Raw genomic sequence first — 26,086 nt, forward strand, 5'->3', positions numbered from 1 at the left:
GATGTCTAAATTTTTAGGGAAATTTGTTTATTTTTAAAATTCTGGGAATGTTATGACATAAGAAATACGGCAGCCAAGCAAGTTTGCATTAGGACAAGCTCCCAATATGACAATGACATATAATGTCTTTTAATGATGTTGAATAATCTTTTTCCTGCCAGAACACCAGGGATAACTCCCTTACATTGATTGAAATTTTGCTCTGGGATCCTTTATGTGTGCCTGAGGAAACAAACTGGGTCCTACTTCCACCTCTCATCCAAACGTTGGCATTTCCAGAAACTTAGCATTCCCTTAGTTCAGCGCTGGTTTCTGGAATGGATCTTGAAAGTCCATCTCTGACTCAGAAAAGTCCAAGCCATTGAGCCACAGCTGACACTCAAAGAAATAAAACAACACAAAGTAAAACATTTTGGGAATTAATTTCAAACTGTTGGCATTCTCCAAGAAAGAACAAAGGAGTCTATTTGTTCACTTCATTTCTTGGCCATTCAGTAACGTTGTCACATGTCCCATTTAAAGGAGGATTAATTATTTATTCAAATGTTGCCAATGTATGTTGATGATGGTGAAAGTCAGAACATTAAAAAAAGGGGGAACATCTAAAGAAGATTAAGGAGTGAACCAGACTACATTATACAGTTAATTATAATCTCTGCATTGAAAATCTAGATCAAGCAAGTTCCACCAGTTGTCCTTAGGTAACAAAAGGCCCCCAACCCATAGAAACCTACTCTTTGTGTCTTATAGAAACTGAGGAGATGTTAGAAAATAAACAACATAAGTCTATCTAGCTGGTGTTTCACTACCCTGCTAGTAATCTATTCTGCCATAATGAGTTGTTAGCGACTTAAAGCAATTAATATCTATCAGTTCATCTATAACAGCTGGAAATCAGGAGCAAGGAAACTTCCAGCTGTGCACAGACATCCAAAGTTACCTGTTACTTTCAAGTGTGCTACATCTAATAATGTCACATCTCAGAGGATGCATTTTCTGAATGAAATCTACCTATTTTACTTCTAGATGTATGCACTTTTCCCATAATTTTTCAGAGTTTGTGAGTCTGTTTGGGATGGCAAAGACTGCTTTTATGTGCACATTGGCATAATTGTAATTCAACCTTGCAACTTTGAGATCTGTTTGAATTCATATCTTGAAATGAATGCATGTTAATAGAGGCAAGGATATAAAGTTTATTGTTGCACCTTAATATTTACTTTTCCAGTGCAAGAATTAAAAGACATTCTTGGAGATTCTTGCTCTGATTTTACAAAAATATATCAAAGAAGAATTTCAATAATAGAAATTATTTAAATCTTCTGTTGTTGATTCAGCTTTGGCCCAATATCAAATCTTTCCTAAACTGCTACTTCAAAAATGGAAAAAGTTTTTATTTTCTGTATTACCAAACCTAGCTATCGCTATGACCATTACCTGGAACTAAATTTGCTAAACCCAGTGGTGTGAAAAAATCATATACTCATTATGCAAAGTTTTGTTTGCCCCATTACTTCCTAGAGAATCATATTCATTTGTACAAGCCACAGTTTTGTGAACACTTTCTTGCTGCTATAAGTGAGGGGTAATGCTGTATTTGTCAAGGTGCACAGTGGCCTTTCAATGATGGTGCAGGTGCAAGAGATGCCATTCTTTTGGCTAATATCTGCTGAACAGCAAGTTGTTCCGGGAACAGAGTGTGGCTAGAATCATGTGATGTAGTTTGATAGGTGGTTAACCACAGCAAATTTGGGAAGATATGGGAGAGAACTTACTAGACTGCTCAGTGAACAACCTTCTAATACAAGTTGGATTGACAAACAGATGCCGAAGATACTTATTGTGTATTTTTTCAATTAACCTTATTAAATATTATATTTAATCTGATTTTATCCTTTAAGTCTCCCCTTCACAAAATGACTCATATTAATCGTTGAATGACTGACTTTTTTTTTCTCAGACTTATATCGGACATATTCTGCTGATGGTAAATCCATATAAAGAACTTGCGATATATTCCACCACGGTGAGCACAATTTATTTTTAGGGCAATTATGTATAATATGTCACACAATGGTTTAGTATATTATTTCTAGACTATTAATCCAGTGACACCAGTCATGATCTGGGTTTGCAGGTTCAATCCCTGCCCTGTTAGACAGGGAGGAGGCTGGAAGAACACAGCAAGTCAGTCAGCATCAGGAGATGGAGAAGTCAACGTTTCGGGTGTAACCCTTCTTCAGAACTGGGGGTGGGTGTGGGGGAAGCTGCAGACAAAGGGGTGGGGTGGGGATGGGGCAAGATGGTGAGGTGGGGATAGGTGAACACAGGTAGAGGGTATGACCTGGTTGGTTGATGGGAGGAATGAATCCGATTGGTGGCAAGAAGAAGGGTCAGTCAGAGGAATGGAAGGGAGAGGGAGAGGCTGTGAAGGGAATCGGGTGATGGGAAAGGAGGTTATTTGAAATTGGAGAACTCAATGTTGAGTCCTCCAGGTTGTAGGCTTCCCAAGCGGAAGATGATGTGTTGTTCCTGCAATTTGTGGTTTGATTCATTGTAGTAATGGAGGAGGGAAAGGAAGGTCATGTCGGAAAGGGAATGGGAAGGGGAATTAAAATAGTCAGTGACTGGGAGGTCCAGTCAGCCCCTGTGGGCCTGGCTGAGATGCTCGGTGAACTGTTCCCTAAGTTTATGTTTCGTCTCCCTGATGTAGAGAAGACCACATCAGGAGCACCTGATGCAGTAAACTAGGTTGGATGAGAAGCAGGTGAACCTCTTTCTCACTTGGAAGGATTATCTGGGGCCCTGGATGGAGGTGAGGGGTTGGTGTACTGGTAGGTTTTGCCTCTTTTCCAGTTGCAGGGGAAGGTATCTTGCCCTGCCATGGCATTTAGTGGAATTTGGATTCAATTAAAAATCTGTAATTAAGAGTTTAATGATAACCATGAAACCAGTAGCGATTGTCAAGGAAAAGCCCGTCTGGCTCTCCAATGTCCTTTAGGGAAGGAAATCTGCCAATCTTACCTGGTCTGCCCTGCAGAAATGTGGTTGTGGGCAATTAGGGATGGGCAATAAATGGTGACCTAGTCAGTGACACTGCATCCTGTGAATGAATAAATAAAAAACAATTCTGACTTTCCTTTAGTGCACAGCATACCACTGGATTTGACGTAGCTCAGACCATTTTGTACTGACATCAGCAAAGCAGTGCAATGCACTCTTGATTCAGCTACCACAGACTAACATCAGGCGCACTGTAATTTACAGGTGTTCCTGCTGTATGTGAGACTCCAACTGAGAATGTGAATTGGAACTCTCATCCAGAAAGAGTCTGCATTGGAATTTAGAGTCTCAATTTTGATCCCAATGAGTATTGATTTATTTTCCTCTCTTCATGGTATTGAGTTAATTAGATTACTTACAGTGTGGAAACAGGCCCTCCGGCCCAACAAGTCCACACCGACCCGCCAAAGCACAACTGACCCATACCCCTACATTTACCCCTTCACCTAACACTATGGGCAATTTAGCATGGCCAATTCACCTAACCTGCACATCTTTGGACTGTGGGAGGAAACCGGAGCACCCGGAGGAAACCCACGCAGACACGGGGAGAATGTGCAAACTCCACACAGTCAGTCGCCTGAGTCAGGAATTGAACCCAGGTCTCTGGCGCTGTGAGGCAGCAGTGCTAACCACTGTGCCACCGTGCCGCCCTTTTTTTTTAAAATTTTTTTTGTTTTGCCGTTCCTCCCTTCCTCCCTTCCTCCCTTCCTCCCTTCCTCCCTTCCTCCCTTCCTCCCTTCCTCCCTTCCTCCCTTCCTCCTCATCTAAGCCACTTCCGCGTCCGTCCCTCTCCAGCCTCCCCCACCAGCCAGTCTGCTTTCTAGGCTTTTAACTAGGCTTTCTGTAAGTTTCATTGGTTGCTCAGTAAATTATACAATTAGTCCCATTGGCTTGGACAGTGATCAGTTTAACACTAATTTATGACGGAATTACAGAAATGTTATGACACAGAAGGAAGCGATTTGGCCCATCGCATCTACTCTGGGCAAGTTCCTGAAATACTCATTTACATACAATGCAATGGGTAGCACAGTGGCTCAGTGGTTAGCACTGCTGCCTCACAGCGCCAAGGACCAGGATTTGATTCTACCATTGGGTGACAGTCTGTGTGGAGTTTGCACATTCTCCCCGTGTCTGCGTGGGTTTCCTCCGGGTGCTCTGGTTTTCTCCCAAAGTCCAAAGATGTGCAGGTCAGGTGGATTGGCCGTGCTAAATTACCCATGGTGTCCAGGGATTTGCAAGCTAGGTTGATTAGCCCTGGGAAATGTAGGGTTACAGGGAAAAGGTAGGGGTTGAGGAGATAGTTCTAGGTTTGATCCTGTGGGGCAGACAATAATAATTTTCTACTTTACCCAGTCCAAAGTCCAGATGGATTTTAGTTCAGTTGCAAATAAAAGATCTTATCAATGTGATGCCACTTCAATTTACCTAAATGTTGGGACTTCTGCCCTTTTCCAATGGGTTCTTGAGTCAACTGAACACACCCAGCAGACTCAGAGGTTGATGACAAATGCCTCCATTTCAAAGTTTGGTTACCAAAAGGAACATTGGTTAAAATTCACTCCAATCTCAAACCTTAATTACTGGAAGCAAAGGAGTTTTAGTGGGAATAAAAATCAATCAATAAAATCTTAACCTGGCACAAGATTCACACCTGATGAAGGGCTTCTGCCCGAAACGTCTATTTTCCTGCTCCTCAGATGCTGCCTGACCTGCTGTGCTTTTCAGGCACCACTCTAATCCAAACTCGGGTTTACAGCATCTGCAGTCCACGTTTTTACCTACAAGATTCATGCCAGGCGATTATTAACATGATTAACTTTGAAATTTAGTTCCAAGAGGAAAATATTTTCTGGAGTACTTTTCACTGGAAAATTATCTAACATTGCATCACCAGGAAAAGGCTACTATTTCTCTGTGGTGTAGAGAGAGTGTATGCCGGTTGTAATTATTGTTTCATTCATTTCCAACAGAAGAATGTTTTATGATTGTCCAGGATAGAAGCACACTTTGCAATAATCTGTACTTTTTTTTGTAGATCACCCAGCTTTATCTGAATAATATGGTGAGGCTGAGTTCCTCACTCCCACCACACATATTTTCCTGTGCTGAAAGAGCTTATCACATGATGATACAGGAGCAAAGGTCACAGTGCTTCATCCTGAGGTACAGTTAGCACTTCTTAAGTTATGATTAATAGCCCTTTGAGTATAGAGTCATACAGCACAGAAACAGACTCCTTGGCCCAACTCATACATGTTGACCAGGTTTCCTGAACTGAATTTGTCTCACTTGCCTGCATTTGGCCCATATCCCTCTAAATTCTTCTGATTCTCCTGTCCAAATGGCTCAGGGGCATGGAACGCACTGCCCGCAACAGTAGTAGACTCGCCAACTTTAAGGGCGTTCAAATGGTCATTGGATAGGCATATGGACGAGAATGGAATAGTGTAGGTTAGATAGGCTTCAGATCGGTTTCACAGGTTGGCAAAACATCGAGGGCTGAAGGGCCTGTACTGCGCTGTGATGTTCTATGTTCCAAGTTCTTTTTAATGTTGAAATTGTATTCACTGTGGCATCTGGTCTGTGGAATAGGGATTGGGGATCAGTTGTAATTCTATTGGAAGAGTTTTGAACATAATCTGGGATAAAAAATGAGACAAAATTGCTGTGGTAAGATATAAAATAATCCTAGAGATGGTTGGAATGATCTCAAAGCATGGAAGTTTAATAGTTTAAATTCACTGTGGAGGCAGTGAATCTTAGCAAAAGCAAGGTTATGTTAGCTAACAGAAATTTTGTCTAGGTTTGGATTTGATATAAGAGGTGAGTTATTAGATATGTGCTTCATAGTATGGAACTTAAATATTGCTTAAAAGAGAGACATGCAGCTGGAGTTTTTCAAATTGCATTAATTGAGACAAATGAAAGAATGCCAAATATCAAATTATCACAAAGATTTAAACTACAAGCGAGCTGATTGTGTGGCAAATCAACTCTGATTCACCAAGACATTGTTGTGGGGAAGCAATAGAGATGTAGAAGCACCCCTAAGGTCCCTATGTCACTTTTAACAAGCATCGTTAAGGCACATTACCAATTTAACCGATTTTTTTTACATTTGCTGTTAGTGTAGCTATAAGCACAATGAACATTTTTCAGTAAGTCCAATCACAAAATGACAGCCAATAAGAGAATGTTTGGTTTGAGGGTTTGCAAGCATGGACTGGTCAATTATGGCCTTTATTCTGTCGAAGATACAAAATTGCTGTGTAAAGAAATGTTTTCTAATTTCCCCTTCCAGTTTTTTGTTAAGCTGCTGTTTTAAATCGATGAACTTTGGTCATTAAGCTCTCACTACAGGAACTAATTTCTCTCAACATGTGGTGAGTCCTAACAGAGGATGTTGAGAAGATGTGAAAATTAATGGCGTAACTCCTGCAAACCACCTCCCTTGTCTTCCACCATAGCATAGGGTACATCTCATTTGAGCCTGGGGGTTTATCTACTTTAAAACCTGCTAATTCCTCTAGTAATATAGGATAGTATCCCATTAATGTTTAAATATTTGCTGTACCTGTATGTATTGTAAATCTTGTGCCAGAACACTAAATCCCTCTGTGCCTCATAATTCTGCAGGTATTCTATTGAGTAGTTCAACCAGTTTTACTATAAGTTTAAAGCATTCCTTGTATCTCCCTAGTGCCCAATTTAAACTGCGTGTGTTTTGATGGATTAACATTTTTTAAATCACTAACCGATCACTGACCTGCTCATCTAATTAATGTCTATGAACAATCACCAGCTATTTGAGGCTGAGGAAGAGATGTAAAAAGCAGCAACTCCATCTCTGTCTGCAATAAGTCTGCACTTACACCGAATTCCCAAGATCCTATTTGTTCCATGCCATTTTGCCAGGCAGCTTCTGTTAAACTCAAATTATGTAGTTTGTAGAGCCTGACTGTTGGCCTAAATGTTAGCTTGAGGAAAATGTACCAGAATTGTCCAACCTTCTCTAAATTCCCACATGAGCACCTTTTCCTTGTTGTATTCAATCCTTGTCAACTCCACTCTTAGTTCCCATTCAGTAAGCATTAGTGTCCTTTGGAGAGAAAGAGATAAACATTAAAGAAGCAGTTGCTTTGACTAAACTTCGTCACCTTAAATGGGATTCATTAACTTCGCTACTAGTGAGTTCTAAAATAAATAAAGTTGAACAGTGAAATGTGAGCATTGGCGTATGTAATTTGGGTCAGTTTGTAACAATGGGGTTGTGATTCTGAAGATGGTAGCTTTGCCACTGAAGGGGTCAAACTCCAGGGCACACTTCCAGCTTTAATATGGGATTAAATTGAAAACCTTACACACCCTCAGGTTAAATTCACCATCTCTCTCTCTCTCTCTCTCTCTCTCTCCACCGCCCCCCCCCCCAACCAAGGTGAGAGTTACTAGTATTTAGCCGTGCTTTGTTAAAGCTTCATGCTCTGTTCAATCTGTTTCCTTCCATCTGATGCATTTGATGTGTTCTGAAAAAAAGGATCAGACTCTAGTGTCTTCTCTCTTGCAGTGGTGAAACTGGATCAGGCAAAACAGAAGCGTGCAAACACATTGTGAAGCACCTGGCGTGTAGATCAATGACCACTGAGTGTGCGCTTGAGACAAAGATTAACCATGTAAGTAGCAAAGAATAAATAATCGTGTGGCAAAAAAAACCTCTTGTAATCCATGCAGTATTAGGATTAAGATAATATGACATTGTTGCTCACTTCTTATTGAAACTAAAAGCAAAATATTCAGACTTGTCTGGTTTTAGAACATTGTAATTCTGCCCCCAGCATGGTGCATCATTTGATGGGACACCAACACTAAACATTACAGGCTTTAATATGTGAACTGTGTTCAGTTTTCATTATCCAGCCTTTATATGCAATCTGCACAAAGTGCATTTTGTAAATTGTTGATTGTATTTCCCATAAGATAAAGGTAGCAACTTACAGCTGTCTTGTGCTCCAGAAGCTGGGGCTCTATTACTGATCTTTAATCTTTTAATTTTCTGTCCTTCATACCAATGGGATAGTATTGAAAAGTAGGGAAGTTATGTTCAACTTACATCACACCCTTGGTTAGATCACGCTCAGATTATTGCATGCAAACCAACTTGTTATATTACATTGATAAAATGATATAGAAGGACGATTTATTACAAAAAAAGTCATATCTAACAACAGGAAAACAAATTTGGAGTTCTTGACTTATAACTCTGTTAGCCCTATCCTTTTCCTAAATCCGAACAGACATACAGCCAGACATAGGCAAACAAATACCAATGTTACGGATGAAGGTAAAGATACTGGAGAAATGTAGTCCAGTAGCACACAAGTCCACATGATTTGATGAGATCTCTCTTTTGCTTCTTCCAAATCCTTCTGATATCTGACCTTTTTTTCCAGATCCTTTCAGTGCTTCGCTGAAGACACAGGGCATTCAACTCATTTGTTTTTGGGTCTTTCTGTCACTGCTTAGGGTCAATAGCTTTTAGCAAATGGGAGGAGAGATGAGCTACCTTTCACTTTGGTTAGTTCGCTGCAGAGAACTGCTGTCTCTTGCATCTGGACCCCTGTGCAGTTCATGCACAAGCTGTCCAATTGCCCCGGTGCCAATGAGAGCATCGTTATTATACTGATGACTCCTGGCTGTTTGTTGGAGAGCTGAAAATGTGTTGCTGGAAAAGCGCAGCAGGTCAGGCAGCATCCAGGGAATAGGAGAATCGACGTTTCGGGCATAAGCCCTTCTTCAGGAAAGGCTTATGCCCGAAACGTCGATTCTCCTGTTCCCTGGTTGCTGCCTGACCTGCTGCGCTTTTCCAGCAACACATTTTCAGCTCTGATCTCCAGCATCTGCAGAACTCACTTTCTCCTCCTGTTTGTTGGAGAGGAATTTTAAAGAGGAGTCTGAGTCCAATGTGCAGTAGCACAAGTCAATCTTTATTTGGAGCTCCTTTACCACACGTGTGGGAGAGACCAGAGATCGCTTTGAATCTGATTTCACATGGGACCCTTCTGCCCTCTTAAATACAGCTCAGATCTGAGGTCGGTGATACTCTACTTTTTCCAATAAAGTCCGGATATTTATACATATCGCCTTACAATGGTTATATGCAACATTGATACCAGTGCTTGTCACATCCCCTCTGATCCAGAATCCAGTCCTGTGAATATATGATCAATGAGGGGCAACTTCATCTCGTGATGTTTGCCAGACCCTTATCACCTATCCTTGGACTCTTATGTTACTGACCACAATCCCACACTGATTGTTAAGTCCCTTCTGAGACACTTGCCAGTGGAATTGAATGTTTGCTTATTACTAATGATTTTTTAAATTCCATCATGCAATTCGTATCCCTTGCTGATCTTAGTACTGAAGATTAAAAAGGTGTTAATTTCTACCAATTGTTATAATATTTGTAATAACAGCTCTAATATACAGTTACTTATAAAAATATGCATTGTTAAACCTCATACTAGGATTCTATGGCAAAGTGAACAATTTCAGGAGTGGATTCTCTTTTATCTGACTTGCTCCCAAAATTATTCGCTTTGTCACAGAATCATAGTGTTAGGTTTAACTGTGTATAACTTTGTAAGTATCTGACTTGCCAAGTCAGATCTTGTTGTTTATTCTCTCGAGGTCATGGTGACCCTGTTTCAAAATTAATTCTGCCCCCCCTCCCCCCACCCACCTTGCTACGTTATTTACATCTTGGTATTCTTGTGAGGTTATCTTGTTCATCACATTTTGTTGTTGTAATCTTTTTGTGATGGAGTAAAATGTTTCTTCAAGGGTGTCTCTGCATCCAGGTTAACCGCTTTCAGAAATTTAATTCCTCGAGGCCAAATAAATCTAAACTGCTATTATTGTATGACTTTGTGTCTAATCTAGTATATAATTTTAATTATTTTGAAAAGCCTCATCTCAGTTAGGTCAAGCTTTCCCTTTCTATTTCATATAAAAAGTAGAAATCTCAAATCTAATGGTTTTCATCTGAGCTGCCTTATTAAAGTCTTTCTATTTGAATTCTAGTCCCATCTTACTAAGACTTAGAGGCATTTTCTTGTCTGTCTGTGAAGGCCATGATTTGAGCTATATGAAATGTTGCATCAGCTAAAACTTCCTTTGAAAGTGTCAGTTAAAAAGGAAACCCCTAATAGCCATTTTGTCATATTCAGCCATAGGCCAATGTGGTCAGCATGCCAATGTGTATTTCCACATACTATATACATACTAAGAAAGAATTGAAAGGCTGAGTCTTTTTTTGAAAAAACTCTGAGATCTGACCTAATAGAGGTCTTTAAAATTGTGGTAGGTTTTGATAGAAGTGGGATATAGAGGAAATGTTTCTTCCTGTGATGAAAGAGGCTGAAAAATGTGTTGCTGGAAAAGCGCAGCAGGTCAGGCAGCATCCAAGGAGCAGGAGAATCGACATTTCGGGCATAAGGCTGTCAATTAAAAATATTCAGCAAGAAATCCAACAGAGAAATCTAAAGAAACCTATTTTATATAAGAACATAAGAACTAGGGGCAGGAGTAGGCTGTTTGGCCCATCGAGCCAGCTCCGCCATTCAATAAGATCATGGCTGATCTTCCCGTGGCCTCAGCTCCACTTACCCGCCCTCTCACCGAGCCCATAATTCTTTACCATTCAAACAATTATCTATCTTTGCTTTAAAAACATTCAATGAGAAAACTTCAACTACTTCACTGGGCAGGGAATTCCACTGATTCACAACCTTCTGGGTGAAGAAGTTTCTTCTCAATTCAGTTCCAAATCTGCTTCCCCCTAATTTTGAGGCTATACCCTCCTGTCCTAGTTTCACCTGCCAGTGGAAACATTGTCTCTACTTTTATCCTCTCTATTTCCTTCATAATTTTATGTTTGTACAATATACCCCCTAGTTCTTCTAAATTCAAATGAATATAATCCCAGTCTACTCAGCCTCTCCTCATAAGTCAGCCCCCTCAACTCCGGAATCAACCTAGTGAACCTCCTCTACACCCCCTCCAGTGCCAGTCCATCCTATCTCAAGTAAGGAGACCAAAACTTTACAAAGATTGGAGAAAATGTGAGACTTGCTATCATTGGGAGTGGTTCAAGTGAAAAGCAAAGATGCATTTCAGGAGAAACTAGTCAAGCATTTGAGGGAGAAGGGAGGAGATGTTAACAATGCTAGATTTGGACGAAGAAAATGGGAGGGGGCCTAAGTGGATTGAAATAATTGGCATGGACCCATTGGGCTGAATGGCCTGTGAGTAAATGGAAGTGATGTCAAGCTGAACAGCAAGACTTTCTTTAAAACTATAAACGGAAGAGAGAGACCAAAGTAAACAAATACCCCTGAAAGAATGAGGCTAGTGAAATAATAATGGGGAATGAGGAAATGGCAGAAGAATGTTCTGAAAACTTTGCATCAGTTTTCACAATAGAAGATGTGAACAACTTTCCAAAAACACTAAATAATCACTGGAGCTAAAGACTGATACATCCGTTGGAACTGATAGGATGAATCATTGGATTGTAAAAGAAGTAGCTACAGAGATAACAGGTCCATGGATCATAATTTTCCAAGGTTGCTTAGATTCTGAAAGATTCTAGACAATTGGAAAACTGGCAATGTAACATTTTATTTAAAAAAGGAAGGAGGTAGAAAAACAACTTACTACAGGCCAATAACATCTGTTATTGAGAAAATACTGTCTATTATAAAGGATGTAATGGCAGCGCATTTAAAAAATACATAAAATGATCAAGCAATATCAGCATGACTTCACAAAGGGAAAATCATGCCTGACAAATTCACTAGATTTCTTTGAAGAGGTTACAACAGGATGGATGAAAGGGTAGCAGTGGATATAATATATTTGTATTGGTAAGGTATCACATGTTAATCTACTTAAGAGAAAAGTCCATGGTGTAGGAAACAGTCTATTCGCATCAATAGAAAATTGGCTTACCTAATAGAAGAGAAAGATTTGGAATAAGTGGGGCATTTTCAGGATAGCAATGTGTAGCTAATGGTGCGCCATAGGGAACAGTACTGTGGCCACAATTATTTAAAGTTTGTGTTAATGACTTGGATGAGGAAAGTAAATGTACTGTAGCCAAGTTTGCAGATGACACAAAAATAGTGGGAATGTAAATAGTGAAGATGGCACAAAGAGTCTACAGAGGAATAGAGATTAAACAAGTGGTCAAAAAACTGGCAGATGTAATATAGTGTGAAAAATGTGAGACTATGCACCTTTGCAGGAAAAATTGAGAAGCTGCATAGTTTTTTTTAATTGAGAAAGACTGCAGAAAGCTACAGCATGGAGAGATTTGGGAGTCCGTCCTTATACAATGAGTTATAATAAAAGCTGGCATATAGGTTCAGCAAATAATAGGGAAAGTAAGTGAAAGATTGACCTTTATTTCAAAGGAAATGCAATATAAAAATAGATGTGCACTTGTGATGTCAAGGCATACAATACAATGGGTTAAGTTTTGGAAATTTGGATTTGTGTAGTTCGCTGGCAATAGGAAAGGGCCTTCTTCCATGCTATAGGTTTCTATGACTTTGTGACTCTAAGTGTGGAAACCTTATTGAAACTCTACAAGCATTAGTTAGACTGCATTTGATTTACTATGAACGGTTTAGGTCACATAATCAAAGGAAGGATGTATAGGTATAGGAGATAGTCAAGAGAAGATTCACTAGATTGACCCTGAGAATAGAAGGGTTCTGCCATGAGGAGAGATTGAGTAGGTTGGGGTCCCATTTAAAGCAGAGGAGGAATTTGTTCTCGAATCTGTGGAAGTTTTACTGCAAAGTGCTGTAAAGGTTAGGTAATTAACTACATTAAAGGCTGACATAGATTTTTAATCAGCGAAGTAATCAAGGGTTTTTCAGGGAAAGGCTGGAGAGCAGAGTTGACAATTATTAGATCAACCATGACCGCATTTCATGACTGTACGTCGTTTTATTTCTTTTTAAGCAATTTATATTTCCCATAACATTTCCTTTAGTTATAGTGCCATCACCTGGAACATCAGCTGCATTACACTGCATGTTTAATGTGTAATGTAACAGTTTGCATTTAAGTAAATTTTCATTTTATCATTTAGGAATATTTTATATTCACTCTTTTCAAATAATATTCATCCTTGGTTGCTTCTCGATCCTCAGCAATGTTCCTCTTCAAGACCTCGTTGTCATTGACACAGCTGATACCAAACTATATCTCCATCATCTTTCTGGAACTTTGTGGGGCGTTTTCACTGGCAGGCTGCTTTTCCATTATCTTGACTTGGATAACCCTTAAACTTTTCCAGCTACCTTCTAGAAATTGTATTTATTCACCCATTATGATCTCACACACCACAGATTTTACATTCTTTCCTGGTCCTTGTTTCAGTCTCTGCATCCTGGTCATTGAAGTTTAAAGGTGCTTATAGGCTTTGATTTCAATTGAACAAACCTTAATAACTATTATCACCAACAATGAGATCGTGAAAAATGTGACGGATAATTATACAAACACTTGTGTCACTTATGATACCAAATCTTGGAGAATTCAGCACATCATATATGTTGAAACCAAAGAGATCAGTGGAGCATTTTTGTATTCTGAAGTATCTAAGATTCCTCTTTTTATTCTTTCCATTCACTTCAGCAACTTGAGAAGTTGCATCTTTCAAAGTATGACCTCATCCAATTAACTGAGCCACATGGTCCTCTTTGTGGTTAAGCTGCTCCTCTTGTTACATTGCTGTTGCTAAGTATTAAGCATCATGGGAATGCCCATGTGTGGACCTTACCAACACTCAGCATTTTATCATGTCAAAGCACATCACATGATTAATTAGTATTTAGAAGATCACTTAATGCTGACTCTATCAATGGTGACAATAATTGACATGGGTTAAATGACCAGGTGATCTATCATGCTGAGGTTGTTTGAGGGTTGGAGTGTTAGCCCGCACAGTAGCAGAATTCCCTGCCTTTCTACAAGTTGGACTCTAATCATGCACCTTTCTCGTGAGTCAGCCATTGGTTGAGTGGGTTAGAAACACAGACTGCTGATGGAACTAAAAGTGCAGCCAGTGCAGATTGAGTCAGTTCTGAAGAAGGGTCACTGAACCCAAAATTTTAACCTTTCTTTCTCTCCACAGAAGCTGCCAGGCCTGGTGAGATTTTCCAAGAAATTTTGTTTCTATTTCTCATTTCCAGCATCCACAGTTCTTTGAGTTTTTTGCTTACTTTGCATATTACAAGCCTATGATTTTCAGTTCACCTTGATAAATGCGCAGACAATCATGTGAAATTCTGATTGACATTGACTGCACATGAGACTCTAGAAATGATAGAAAATCCCACAAGATGCACCTCTTCTGAGGGATGATACCAGAATTAGTAACTTGTTTGGAACATGGAGTGATCTGGTCTCAGAGGCTGTTCTCAGGCACAAGGAGCTGCTACAATGCACGTCACTCTCAAATACAAACAATCTTTAGGAGTAAAAGAGGGAACAACTGGAGAATTAATAATGTGACTGAAACACAATGATTACTATAGTCCCCTCAAATCAGTTGTGGAATAATATGTTTTGAGAATAACTTACAAATAGGAAACAATACTGTGAATATGGATTAAGATCGCATTTGTAGGATGATTCCTTTTAAACTGAGATATAAAGGTGAAGAGTCAAACCACAAATCTAAAGAAAATGAACAAATGTAACAAGATTAAGCTACAGTGTTGAGATCTAGAAGTGAAATCATTTGAAGAGTTGAAAAATTTCGGCAAGTGAGGTATTTATTTTCTGACCTTTAGTGCAGAATGTAGAATGCGGGAGTCTTCTCAGATTAGGGAGCAGTGTTGCAGTGAAAATGAAAAGACCTAGCAGCATCTGTGGACAGAAAGCAGAGTCAATGTTGCAGGTCCAGCAATCTTTCCTCAGAACTGTCATTGTGAACTCATGGTGTTCTGAAGAAGGGTCACTCCTCAAAACATTAACTCTCTTTCTCACTCCACAGATGCTTCCAAGCCTGTTGAGTTTCTCCAGCAATTTTGTTTTAGATTTACAGCATCCATAGTCCTTCATTTTATTTGAGCTGTGTTTGAGTGTTGGCTGTATTTCAATTGTGAACAATTTATGGTCTTGAGGGGAAATCGTGATTATAACATGACAGAGAAAGTGAATTCCTTCTGAGGCAGAAGAAAATATTGATGTTCCATTTAAGGTTAGAAGAGCTAGTGGGAGTAAGGGTGTCAATCAAATTCTAATCAGGCAGGTAAGGCATTCAGCTGTGAACCAGAAATCTATCATTTTCATTAATGTTACACTGACATTTGTTGGTGACAGCCACCACAGATATTCTGGTGTGGTGCACCTTATTCAAAAGACGCAAGGACCAAATTTTGCTCCCTCCCAATTAAAATATCTACTGTCAACCACAAATAAAAAAGAATCATTTGAAGCTTCATTTTTTCCTTAAAACAAAGAACAATGAAGTCACTGAGGAAAAATGAATCTCTCAGTTTCGACGACCAGTTTAGTAATATATAAATTTTACTGAATATATAAAAATAATCTAAAATTCTTCAAAATCACACAACACCAGGTTATAGTCCAACAGGTTTATTTGGAAGCACTAGCTTTCCAAGCGCTGCTCCTTTGTCAGGTAGCACCTAATGAAGGAGCGGTGCTCCGAAAGCTTGTACTTCCAATTAAATCTGTTGGACTATAACCTGGTGTTGTGTGATTTTTAACTTACATAATTAAGTAAGAATAACTTTATTCATGCATACTGCTTTTAGTCTCCATGTCACTTGTGCAACAGAAAGGAATGTAAAGCTGTACATGCCAGTATTGGTGATATTTTATTTATTGATGATTATTTTCTTTCAGGTTAGCTGTGTGTTGGAATCGTTCGGCCATGCAAACACAACACTGAATGAGAACTCCAGTCGGTATATAAAATACCTAGGATTACAGTTCGGTGAAAACAACAGGACTTTAATTGGAGGTAAGGCTTTTTTTGTGGAAGCATTTAACTTGCAGGATTTCACAAAATTGTACTCTTGGAGCAGAGCTTATCGAAAAGCAAACGAGAAAGGGTGAGATATGTAATTCACTAATTCCAGAGTATTCATAACTTATAGGTTGGCATGGTTCTTGAACCCTGGTTCAGATTAACACCAGCTTGCACTGACCATTTGAAATCATGTTGGTTTGGGGATTTGAATTAATACACAGATATGTGAACCTATTATAGACTGCTGATTCCCAATTCCATAATGACACAAATGTTGGCAGATAATGAGATTATTAGTGACTGTTAAAAACTTTTCATGCCCTAGTTTTGGTTCTGCTGGTCCAGCCCTGTTCATGAAAGCACCTATAACAGGAAACTATTGCTATTACATCTTCTCCTCCCCTTCTTTTATTCCTCTCTCTCCTCTCCTCCCAAATCTATTCACATTCTCTTCTCTCCATGTTCTCCATCCTCTCCCACCTCCCCCTTGCACTGTGCCCTTAACAGTAGACACCAAATTCACTTCAAAACCATTGGGCACTCAATGTTCCTTTGCCAGGTTATTGGTTGTAACAGCTGGGCGGTCTGTGTTTGCGGCTACTTTTATCTAACTAAAACACCAGCTGTTGGTTACAGCTCTGCTTCCTGTAGAGTTGCTATAAGACTTTTCTGCCTTGATGATCCTTTCAACCAGCCAAAGAAGTGCGATGACCTTGATAGAACATCTGGGAACTTTAGAAACTGTGGGTGGAATCATAGAGGAGTTTGAGTAACATGGGCTATCTTGAGATTTGCAGTCAAATTGGAGGAGAAGCCCATCTCCATGGTAGGAGCAGCTCACTCCATCATTTATGCTTTTCATCAATGTCATGGCGAGGTGGCAAATGAATATTTAATGTCATGTTGATAGTACAACCCACCTTAATAATATTCAGGTTCCTACCTTAATGAACAAGCTAGACATCAAGAAGACATGGATACCAGAATGGGTTACTGATGGATTTTGTTTGTTATTTGCTCCAACTGACCTTCATGTTGTTCACTGCCAATGTAAACCTCAGGGAGTGTCCATGGGCACGAGTTGTGTGAACCCCTTGTTCTTGGACATTGGTATCTGGCATCTGCCAACCCCTATGTCCATCATGGCACCTCCCCGGTACACTGGCAGGTCATAGTGCATAAAGAACAGTCTTGCAGTTCCAATGTAGAGTCAGTGACTCGGAACGTTAACTCTACTTTCTTCCCACAGATGCTGCCAGACTGGTTGAGTTTTTCCAGCAATTTTTGTGTTGCTTCAGATCTCCAGCAGTTCTCTGCTTTATTTTGGAACAGTGTTGTGTTGTAAGTAGCATTGAAAGGCAGCTAAAGGGATACATTGCGTGCAAAGACAGGCAGAGAGCTCGCTGATTGGACTGGGCTGATTGCTGGCTTGCTCACACAGTTAGTATCACAGCATTCATGCCTAAAGTTGCCTTGACATCTCCATCCTGTTAGTGCTTTGCCACGTCAGCCAGAGCTAAGGTTTCCAAAGCTGCTTTTATGAGATACTGTTTTATGCAGACATAAAGATTGCTTGTTGTGGAAGGAGAGTCTTGGTGATTGACACATCAAAACATGAATCGAACACTTCCAGCTGCTTGTGCAGCACATTGCATGGTCATTCCATGAAAATGTTATCTTCGAAACTGGCGAGGGCTAGTCCTCAGCCCAGACAAGGGGGAGCCACGGTTGGTCAGGAGATCCTTGTACTGTCAGTCATGGACACAGTTCACACACAGTTCGGGGACTTTTCACAATCAGTCATCTGTTTGGGCTTATCATGGTCAGGGAATGTGCCTGACTACAGTCTGAGCAGTGGGAAGTGGTCAATTGGTAGAGGCAGTCAGGAGAATTTGCATACCATAAGTCTAGGAGCTACAAACTCAATGGTCAGGGGTCTGGTCAGTATTTCTTGTCAGTAAGGATCTGTTACAGAAGGCTACTATGCATGTGCAGCAAGCTAATAGGAAGGCCAATAGAATGTTAGCCTTTATTGCAAGACGATTTGAATACCAGAATAGTGAAGTCTTGCAAATTGCACTGGAGCTTGCTTAGACTGCATCTGGAGTATTGTGTGCAAGTTTGGTCTCCTTATCTCAGCAGAAATGTCATTGCCATAGAGGGACACTTGCTCCTGACATAGTGGGACTATCCCATGAAAAAAGGTTGGGTAAACTGGATCTGTATTCTCTAGAATTTTGAATTGTGTGAGGTGATCGCAATGAAATTTATAAAAGTGGAAACATAGGGTAGATATTTTCCCAGATGGTGGAGTTTAGAACCAGGGGCCATAATTGATTTTAATTATTGGATGGTTCAGGATGGCAGAACAGGAAATGGGTGTCATTCCACTTTATTGCATTTTCATGAAAACTATGTCTTCGATAAAGTAACAGTTAACCATGTTGAAGTGTTTGATATGTGATATCGCATTTACTATATTTGAATTTGCAGGTGCATGTAAGAATTCCCTTCCATGTCTTTATAGACTCCATCCTGGGCTTAAGTTTACCTTTGAATAGAGCAGTCAAGCCAGCTCCCTCTCCTCCTGTCGGCTGTTCAATCTACTGACAGATTTTTTGTTAACCAGTACCCACCACAAGCCTCTATTGCCAACATAGGCGTTAGATTCCTTCACTGACATCCAATGCAAGCTCTCATTTCTTGGTAATCTTATAAATATGACCAGTGCCTTCTACTCACTGCATAAGTCTAATACCAAGGTCAGGTGCCTTAAATCATCAGTCACGTGAACTGATGGAAAGGTTCAAGATTGTCACTTCTGGCCCTGAAAGGTGCCCAGTTTACCCTATCGATTACACTGCAAGGAAAAGCTATCTTAAAAGTTGGAGAAACGGATGAACAACTCCTTTTCAGAAAACACATGAGCCATATTCTCTGCCAATAAGATGCTGCCATTAGGCAAGAAACAAACAGCATGCCACATTACGGTTGGGTAATGCGATACCTGGGTTTCAGTGCTGGCGCGATGCCAGCTATGTTGACAATGCATCCTAATGACTAGCGACTGCATCAAACTAACATATCCTTTTGACTATTGACAGTGGTAACACATCATCTGAGCGTAATGAGCCTGTGCTTACAAAACTCAAAGCATTTTGTCCAATATTAGATGCAGTTCTGCTGTTGGACAACATTTAACTAATAAACCTGACTGTCCTAAATATTACATCAGAAGCCAATTTAAGATTATCACCTTCATGTTATTTATTTGTGCTGGCTAGAAACTACAGTTATTCACAGACAGGGTCCAGTTCTTCATCAGTTAAAGGAATGATGTTCAAAGTATCATAACAGAAATACAATTTAAGGGACACAATAATATTTTTATCGTCATATGATGATATGTAATCTTATGGTATAAAGCTTTCAGTTAGCAATTTTTGAGAAGATTTTTAGCTCAGGTTAATGATAAGTATGTACGTTAGCTTGTTGACCTGGAAGGTTCGTTTTCAGATGTTTCTTCACCTGGAGAAGCGCTGGTGGTACGTCCCGCCTCTCTATTTATAGGTCTTGGTTTCTTAACTTGGGTGATATCATTTCTGTTTTTTTTTTCAAGGGAAGGTAGATAGAATCTAAATCAGTGTGTTTATTGATGGAGTTTTGGTCTCATGCGTGTCTTTGTTTCACCTGTCGTAGAATGTGTGTGTTTTCCTAGTCAAAGTGGTGTCCTTCTTTGTCTATATGTACGGAAACACGTGATAGTTTCCATCTTATCAAGTCCTGGTCTCTTGCAGCATGATATGCTGAGGGAAGCATGTTGCAGTACAATTAAATTGCTCAGCTTGAGTCCAGTCTGTGATTGTAACGTATGTATATATACCAGATGCTGGAATAAAGGTTCGTGGAAACTTCACTACTAAGTGACCCACATCTTGCCCTTGTGTTACACGAACTAACATAAGTATCACAGCATGACCATTGCAGGTCAACAGTAAACCACATCACACTATGGCTTGGGCAAACTGAGTGAGAGGTGATCTCTGTGAAATTTATAAACTGTGGTAACACAGGATAGGTATTTCCCCTTGGGAATATGTCAGAATATATCAATATATTCCACCTTTTCTCACTGAGGAAAGTGTTATGGAAACAGCTAACCCCAGTTGCATCCCATGGCAATGTTCATACTGCATCTCTGTGACAACCTCAGCACCCTCTTCGTGTGCTGTGTGAATTGTTTGTTCCTTTCCAAAGTTTGTTTTCTTGTATTTCAGACCTGCCGAGTGGAAGATGAAAAGCTTCGACTCTTTTTTTTTTAACATTATGCAATGTCATGCATTTTCCAATTCCATATGGGATTACAACCAAAATTTAAAGTCCTGAATCGTGTATGGGAATGAGAGCAATCCAGTGGTGGGAGTAACTCCACCATCAGCTGACAGTGCAGCAGATATGGGCAGGCTTTGAAAGAGTCATTTGGTAGTACAGAACATGCTGAGTACTGCTGAAAAAAAAAGAAACATTTGTCAAAGCTTTTTGTCTTCCACTCAACAGAGCAGCTTATAAATTTTTTGTGGAAAATTGCATGCATTAATTCACAGTGTCCTGTTCTTTACATCATAAAACAAAACACACGTACAAACTCTGAGCCTGTTTCAACTCAGCAAAATAGGCAACAGACACAAGCTGGCTCACTTCTCAAGGCAATGTCTCGACTAATCAAAGTTAACATGCCGGGTTTAAAATTTAATTCCAACAAGATATGATATTGTCACAAAAACAATTAGCATAAGACATGCTGAGAATACAAAAGTGACATGGGTTTTAAAACATAGCACATAGAACAGTACAGCACAATGTAAGCCCTTTAGCCCTCAATGTTGTGCCAAACTTCTATCCTACTCTAAGATCAGGTGGCATGGTGGTCCAGTGGTTAGAACTGCTGTCTCACAGCACCAGGGACCTGGGTTTCATTCCCACCTTGGGTGACTGTCTGTGTGGAGTTTACACGTTCCCTCTGTGTCTGCGTGGGTTTTCTCTGGGAGCTCTGGTTTCCTCCCACAGTCTGAAGATGTGCAGGTCAGGTGAATTAGCCATGTTAAATTGCCTATGGTGTTAGGTGCATTAGTCAAGGGTAAATATAGGATAGGGGAATGGGTCTGGGTGGGTTACTCTTCAGTAGGTCGGTGTGGATTTGTTGGGCCAAAGGGTCTGTTTCCATACTGTAGGCAATCTAATCATCAGACTAACCTACATATCCTTCATTTTACTATGATCCATGTGCCTATCCTAATGTCTCTGACTCTACTACCACTGCTGGCAGTTCATTCCATGTGCCCACTACTCTCTGTGTAAAGAACCGATATCTCCCCTAAACCTTCCATCAATCGCCTTAAAATTATGCCCCCTTATGATAGCCATTTCTACCCTGGGAAAAAGCCTCTGGCTATCCATTCTATCTATGCCTTTCATCATCTTGTATACCTCTATCAAGTAGAAATTTGAGTTTTCTCCAAACTTAAATTTAATTTGTAGACATTTCACCCCCCATTTGTTTCACTTTATTGATTTTGCATCATGGTTATTTATGGAACTAGCTTAACCATATTAACTTGTAGAACTAACTTTTAGTCAAACAGCTAAATGCTCTGACTTCATGGTTGGAATACATGGATGATTATGGGGTGGAGGGAGGTTAAGCCTCCTCATAGCAGTTTCCAAGATATTGATCATTGAACTCCAAAATCTGGCATCAATGGTTACCGATAGTTTAAACATTGATGGAACAAAAGCCTTTTCTGTTGATGAACTCTGCAGTGAGTGATAGGATGCTCTGAAAGGAAGTTATTGCGGTTTATGGAACCCTGCATTTGGGGGGAAGCCAGCAATGGTGGATAATCCCACTGCATGAGCAGTTTGACTCTCCTCGTCATGGTAGGGAGAGAAAAAGCCAGCTATGTTCTGGAGAAGATGTCATCGGTGACCTTCCAGATGCAGTTACGGGTCAGAAATTGGGATTTGCTTCACAGCTCCACAGTTATTCCTTGAAATGAGCTGCTGGAATAAAAATATTCATGGTAGCTGTAACCTTGAAGGCCGTTGTTATGGGAGGGCCACCCATTCCTTCTGTCCACCTTCATCAGATGACACAGTTCAGAGATGAAGACCCAAGACAGTCTTTGATTGGCACCTGCATGATCTTTTAGAGAGCTGTAGAAAAGGATTACTAAGTTTGTAAATCTGAAGTCTGCTCGTTCTCCTCCGCCTTCTTGGGAAATGTTTACTTGCAGCTTGTCCCTCTGAAGGCAGTGCAGAAGCTGCTGGTGATTACGGTTGTTGCTGGGTTTACTGATGGTGTTGTAGTTGCTCTTGCCTGTAACATTGGCTTCACACTTGAGGCAAAGTCACTAGGGATGTGCCCACAGTAATGTCCATGGGAGATGTGTCAGCAGATAATCTCTGGGCAACATCAGAAAGATAACACCATTTCATTAACAATTCTCCTGTCAATACAGAGTTGATTCCATTTTCCAAGCAGAGAGCAGTAGACGTCTTATGATAAGACTTAGATGACATCGGTGATTTTTCATCCATTAAGTGATTGATTGAGAATGCATTTTTATTTTGGAATGTCATTGGGAACATGGAATGCACCTTCTTTTATAACTAGAATATAATCATGGTGTGGAGGTGCTGGTGTTGGACTGGGGTGGACAAAGTTAAAAATCACACAACACCAGGTTATAGTCCAACAGGTTTACTGTAACCTGGTATTGTGTGATTTTTAACTTAGAATATAATCGACATGGCTAACTTTGGACAACGCCTATTAAAGCAAAATAAGTTTTAAAATAAGTACATTGTTATTGCATGGCACACTTGTAACTTACTGCAGGTTTACGCTAACAATGGGAATCAATAGTTGATAAAACCTTATTGAAAGATGTGACACTGTTCTGATAAGTTAACAGATGATTTTTCTTGCAGCCAGAGTTTATACCTTCTGTTTAGAGAAGTCTCGCCTTATCTCTCGTCCACTGAACCAGTGCAATTTTAATATTTTCTACCTGATGATTGATGGTCTGTCAACTGAGGAGAGGTGTGCTTTGTACCTCAGCAATCCTTTTGTCCACAGGTACGTGCTAAATTCTTCCTGAATAGTCTTAGATCCCATTCCATATTATCTAACAGATCCCAGAGATTTGCTTATGGTGAGTCAATGGAAGCTCAGTTTATTCCAATAAATGTGTTATCTGATAATGGAAAGTATAACAGCAAGAAGTGAGTTGCATGTATATACCCAGAAGGGAAAGAAATCTTCTGATTCACTCTGCTTCAGGAGTTTACTCTTCAATCCCAGGTTCTGGCAGATCAGTATTCCAGATTAAGGATTCAGATTAAACTTGAAGCATCTGTTTAATAAATTGAGTGTTGTGTGGCATGGTGGTTCACGGTTAGCAATGCTGCCTCATGGCACCAGGAACCCAGGTTCGATTCCAGCCTTGAGCGACTGCATGTGGAGTTTGCGCATTCTCTCCGTGACTGCACGGGTTTCCTTCCAGTGCTCTGGTTTCTTCCTACAGTCCACAGATGTGCAGGTGAGGTGGATTAGCCATGCTAAATTGCATAGTGTCCATAGATTGTAGGCTAGGTGGGTTAGCCATGGGAAATGCAGGGTTACAGAGATCGGGTTAGATCTGGTTGGGATGGTCTTTGGAGGGTCAGTGTGGACTCAATGGGCTGAAAGAACTGCTTGCACATTGTAGGAAGTCTATGATACTGCATGCAGTCTTCTTCTCTACACATCCTTCAGTGCAATTGTGTTCCATTCTACAAACCAATGCAGCATGGAAGCTGAAAAACATATCAAATTCAAGGTCAAAAACTCCTTTTTGATGTTTCTGTTACTGATGTAAATTTGAACTGTCCAGTTGGGGGAGTAGTTTTCCCAGAAGAATAATATTCTCGTATGTTACATGCAGAGTGAGCACCAGATGGTCAGAAGCAGTAAAGCATTAGTTGTTCTTATTAAGTAACTGAATTAACTGTCCTATTCTGCACCAGGTATATGAATCAGAGTTCACAAGAGGAGGTGACAGCAGCTGAAACAGTTCAAAACAGGGACAAATTTCTTGCTGTAAAGCAAGCTTTAAGAAACTTGGGTTTCAACAACCTGGTAAGATGCATCAACTTTCATTGTCATCAACTTGCATCATCTGAACTTTCATTTTACATACTTCCAGAATTTTGAAAGCTCAATATGAACTATGTGCTTTCTGATGTATTAGTGCAGGCTATTTGAAACTCACTGTCCTTCTTTCAATCCAACTTCATTCCTTTGTCAATTCAAAACAATGAGGTGCAGCTGGGTATATCTAAATGCCAGAAATTGGGTTAAATCACTGAAAATTACAGTTTTATTTGCCCATTTCCATTTTAATTCAAACCAATTTTTATTTTTTCTGCTTATAACTAAGTATGGGTGTAATTTTCTATAGCTCTGGGACTATAATTGGAGCAGAGTCTGAAAATCAGATCTGTTCTACAGACTTGAAGATACAATTCATCTTTACGGATGTTACTTGTGATGTGGTTCCAACATTATTGATGAACTCTATGTATCTGACTACATCCAGAAAGCAATAGGATTCACTACTGCACTACAGTCAACTACCAAACAAGAATGTATCATTTCACAGCCTGTGTTGAGACCTGTGAAATGCATTTTCAGAAAAAGCCCCAGAATTTTGTGTCTACAAATGCAATTATTTCAAACTTGACAAATAACAAGACATATCACTAGACATCCTAGTTAAGAATAAGATTGTGTAGCAACTGATGAAAAATAAAACAGGCTTTCTTTACTTTGACTGATTTATTGGGGAAAGAGAGAGAGAGATGTGTGGTTCTTCTTGCATTGTTCTGGTTCCCAGGAACCAATCAGAGAGTTGTTGTTGGCTGACGACCTTTGGCATCCATGACGGGTCACAATTGCTCAAACCAACTTGTAATTGAACAAATCTTACTTTGTGCACAAAGCCTGAAGCCATCCTTTAGACCTTTCTCCACATTATTTGCAAAACGATAGTGTAAACATGACTACAAATAAGCTTAAAACTCACACCACACCAGATTATAGTCCAACAGATTTATTTGAAAGCACTAGCTTTCAGAAAGCTGCTCCTTCATTGTCACAACCACCTGATGAAGGAGCAGCACTCCGAAAGCTAGTGCTTCCAAATAAACCTGTTTGACTGTAACCTGGTGTTGTGTGATTTTTAATTTTGACTACTCCAGTCCAACACTGGCACCTCCAAATCATAAAATAAGCTTCAATAACTTGCTTTTTAAAAGTACGGCAATTCTTTCCCCAGTCCTTTGTTGTGAAATAACCCCTTTCCTAATTTAAACCACAATCAAAAACAAAATAAAATGATGTGGTCACTGAAATGAGCACTGGACATATCTGGCACTTGTCTAACATTCATACCACAAGGGTGCTAGGTAATGACTATCTCCAACAAGAGAGAATCTAACCATTTGCCCTGACATTCAATGGCATTGTCATGATGGAAGGAAATGACAGTTTATCTCCACACAGTGAGTCATAGGGCTCAGCTCCTTACCCTTGATCTGGAGGTGCAGGTGTTGGACTGAGGTGGTCAAAGTTAAAAATCACACCAAGTTATAGTCCAACAGGTTTATTTGGAAGTGCAAAGTTTCGGAGCGCTGCTCCTTCATCAGGTAGCTAGTGGGACAGGATCATAGGGCACAGAATTTTTAGTAAAAGATCAAAGTGTCAGACAACTGATGTGATGTGTTGAACAAGCCTAGATTGCTGTTAAGTCTTTAATCACTTAGAATGGATTGCAGGTTTTGATTCATTAATATGTAAATTCCAAAACTTCTTTCACGTCACATTCCTGAGATAACTTAAGGTTT

General features: G+C 39.9%; 1 protein-coding gene across 3 annotated transcripts in view; it reads left to right on the plus strand.

Annotated features, from left to right (window-relative positions):
* The window catches only part of myo16 (myosin XVI), a 391,172-nt gene that overhangs the window by 189,837 nt on the left and 175,249 nt on the right, over positions 1 to 26,086 (plus strand). For all 3 annotated transcript variants that reach the window (XM_087987876.1, XM_087987875.1, XM_087987877.1), the window contains 6 exons: positions 1,961 to 2,026; positions 5,105 to 5,232; positions 7,634 to 7,739; positions 16,015 to 16,132; positions 23,132 to 23,279; positions 24,209 to 24,320. In XM_087987876.1, the coding sequence (XP_087844002.1) occupies positions 1,961 to 2,026; positions 5,105 to 5,232; positions 7,634 to 7,739; positions 16,015 to 16,132; positions 23,132 to 23,279; positions 24,209 to 24,320 (678 nt within the window). The remainder of the gene's footprint in view (positions 1 to 1,960; positions 2,027 to 5,104; positions 5,233 to 7,633; positions 7,740 to 16,014; positions 16,133 to 23,131; positions 23,280 to 24,208; positions 24,321 to 26,086) is intronic.

Source organism: Chiloscyllium plagiosum, unplaced genomic scaffold (assembly GCF_037043375.1).
Source record: "Chiloscyllium plagiosum isolate Xiang-an unplaced genomic scaffold, Cpla_swu_hap1 HiC_scaffold_6, whole genome shotgun sequence".
Taxonomy (NCBI): Eukaryota; Metazoa; Chordata; class Chondrichthyes; order Orectolobiformes; family Hemiscylliidae; genus Chiloscyllium; species Chiloscyllium plagiosum.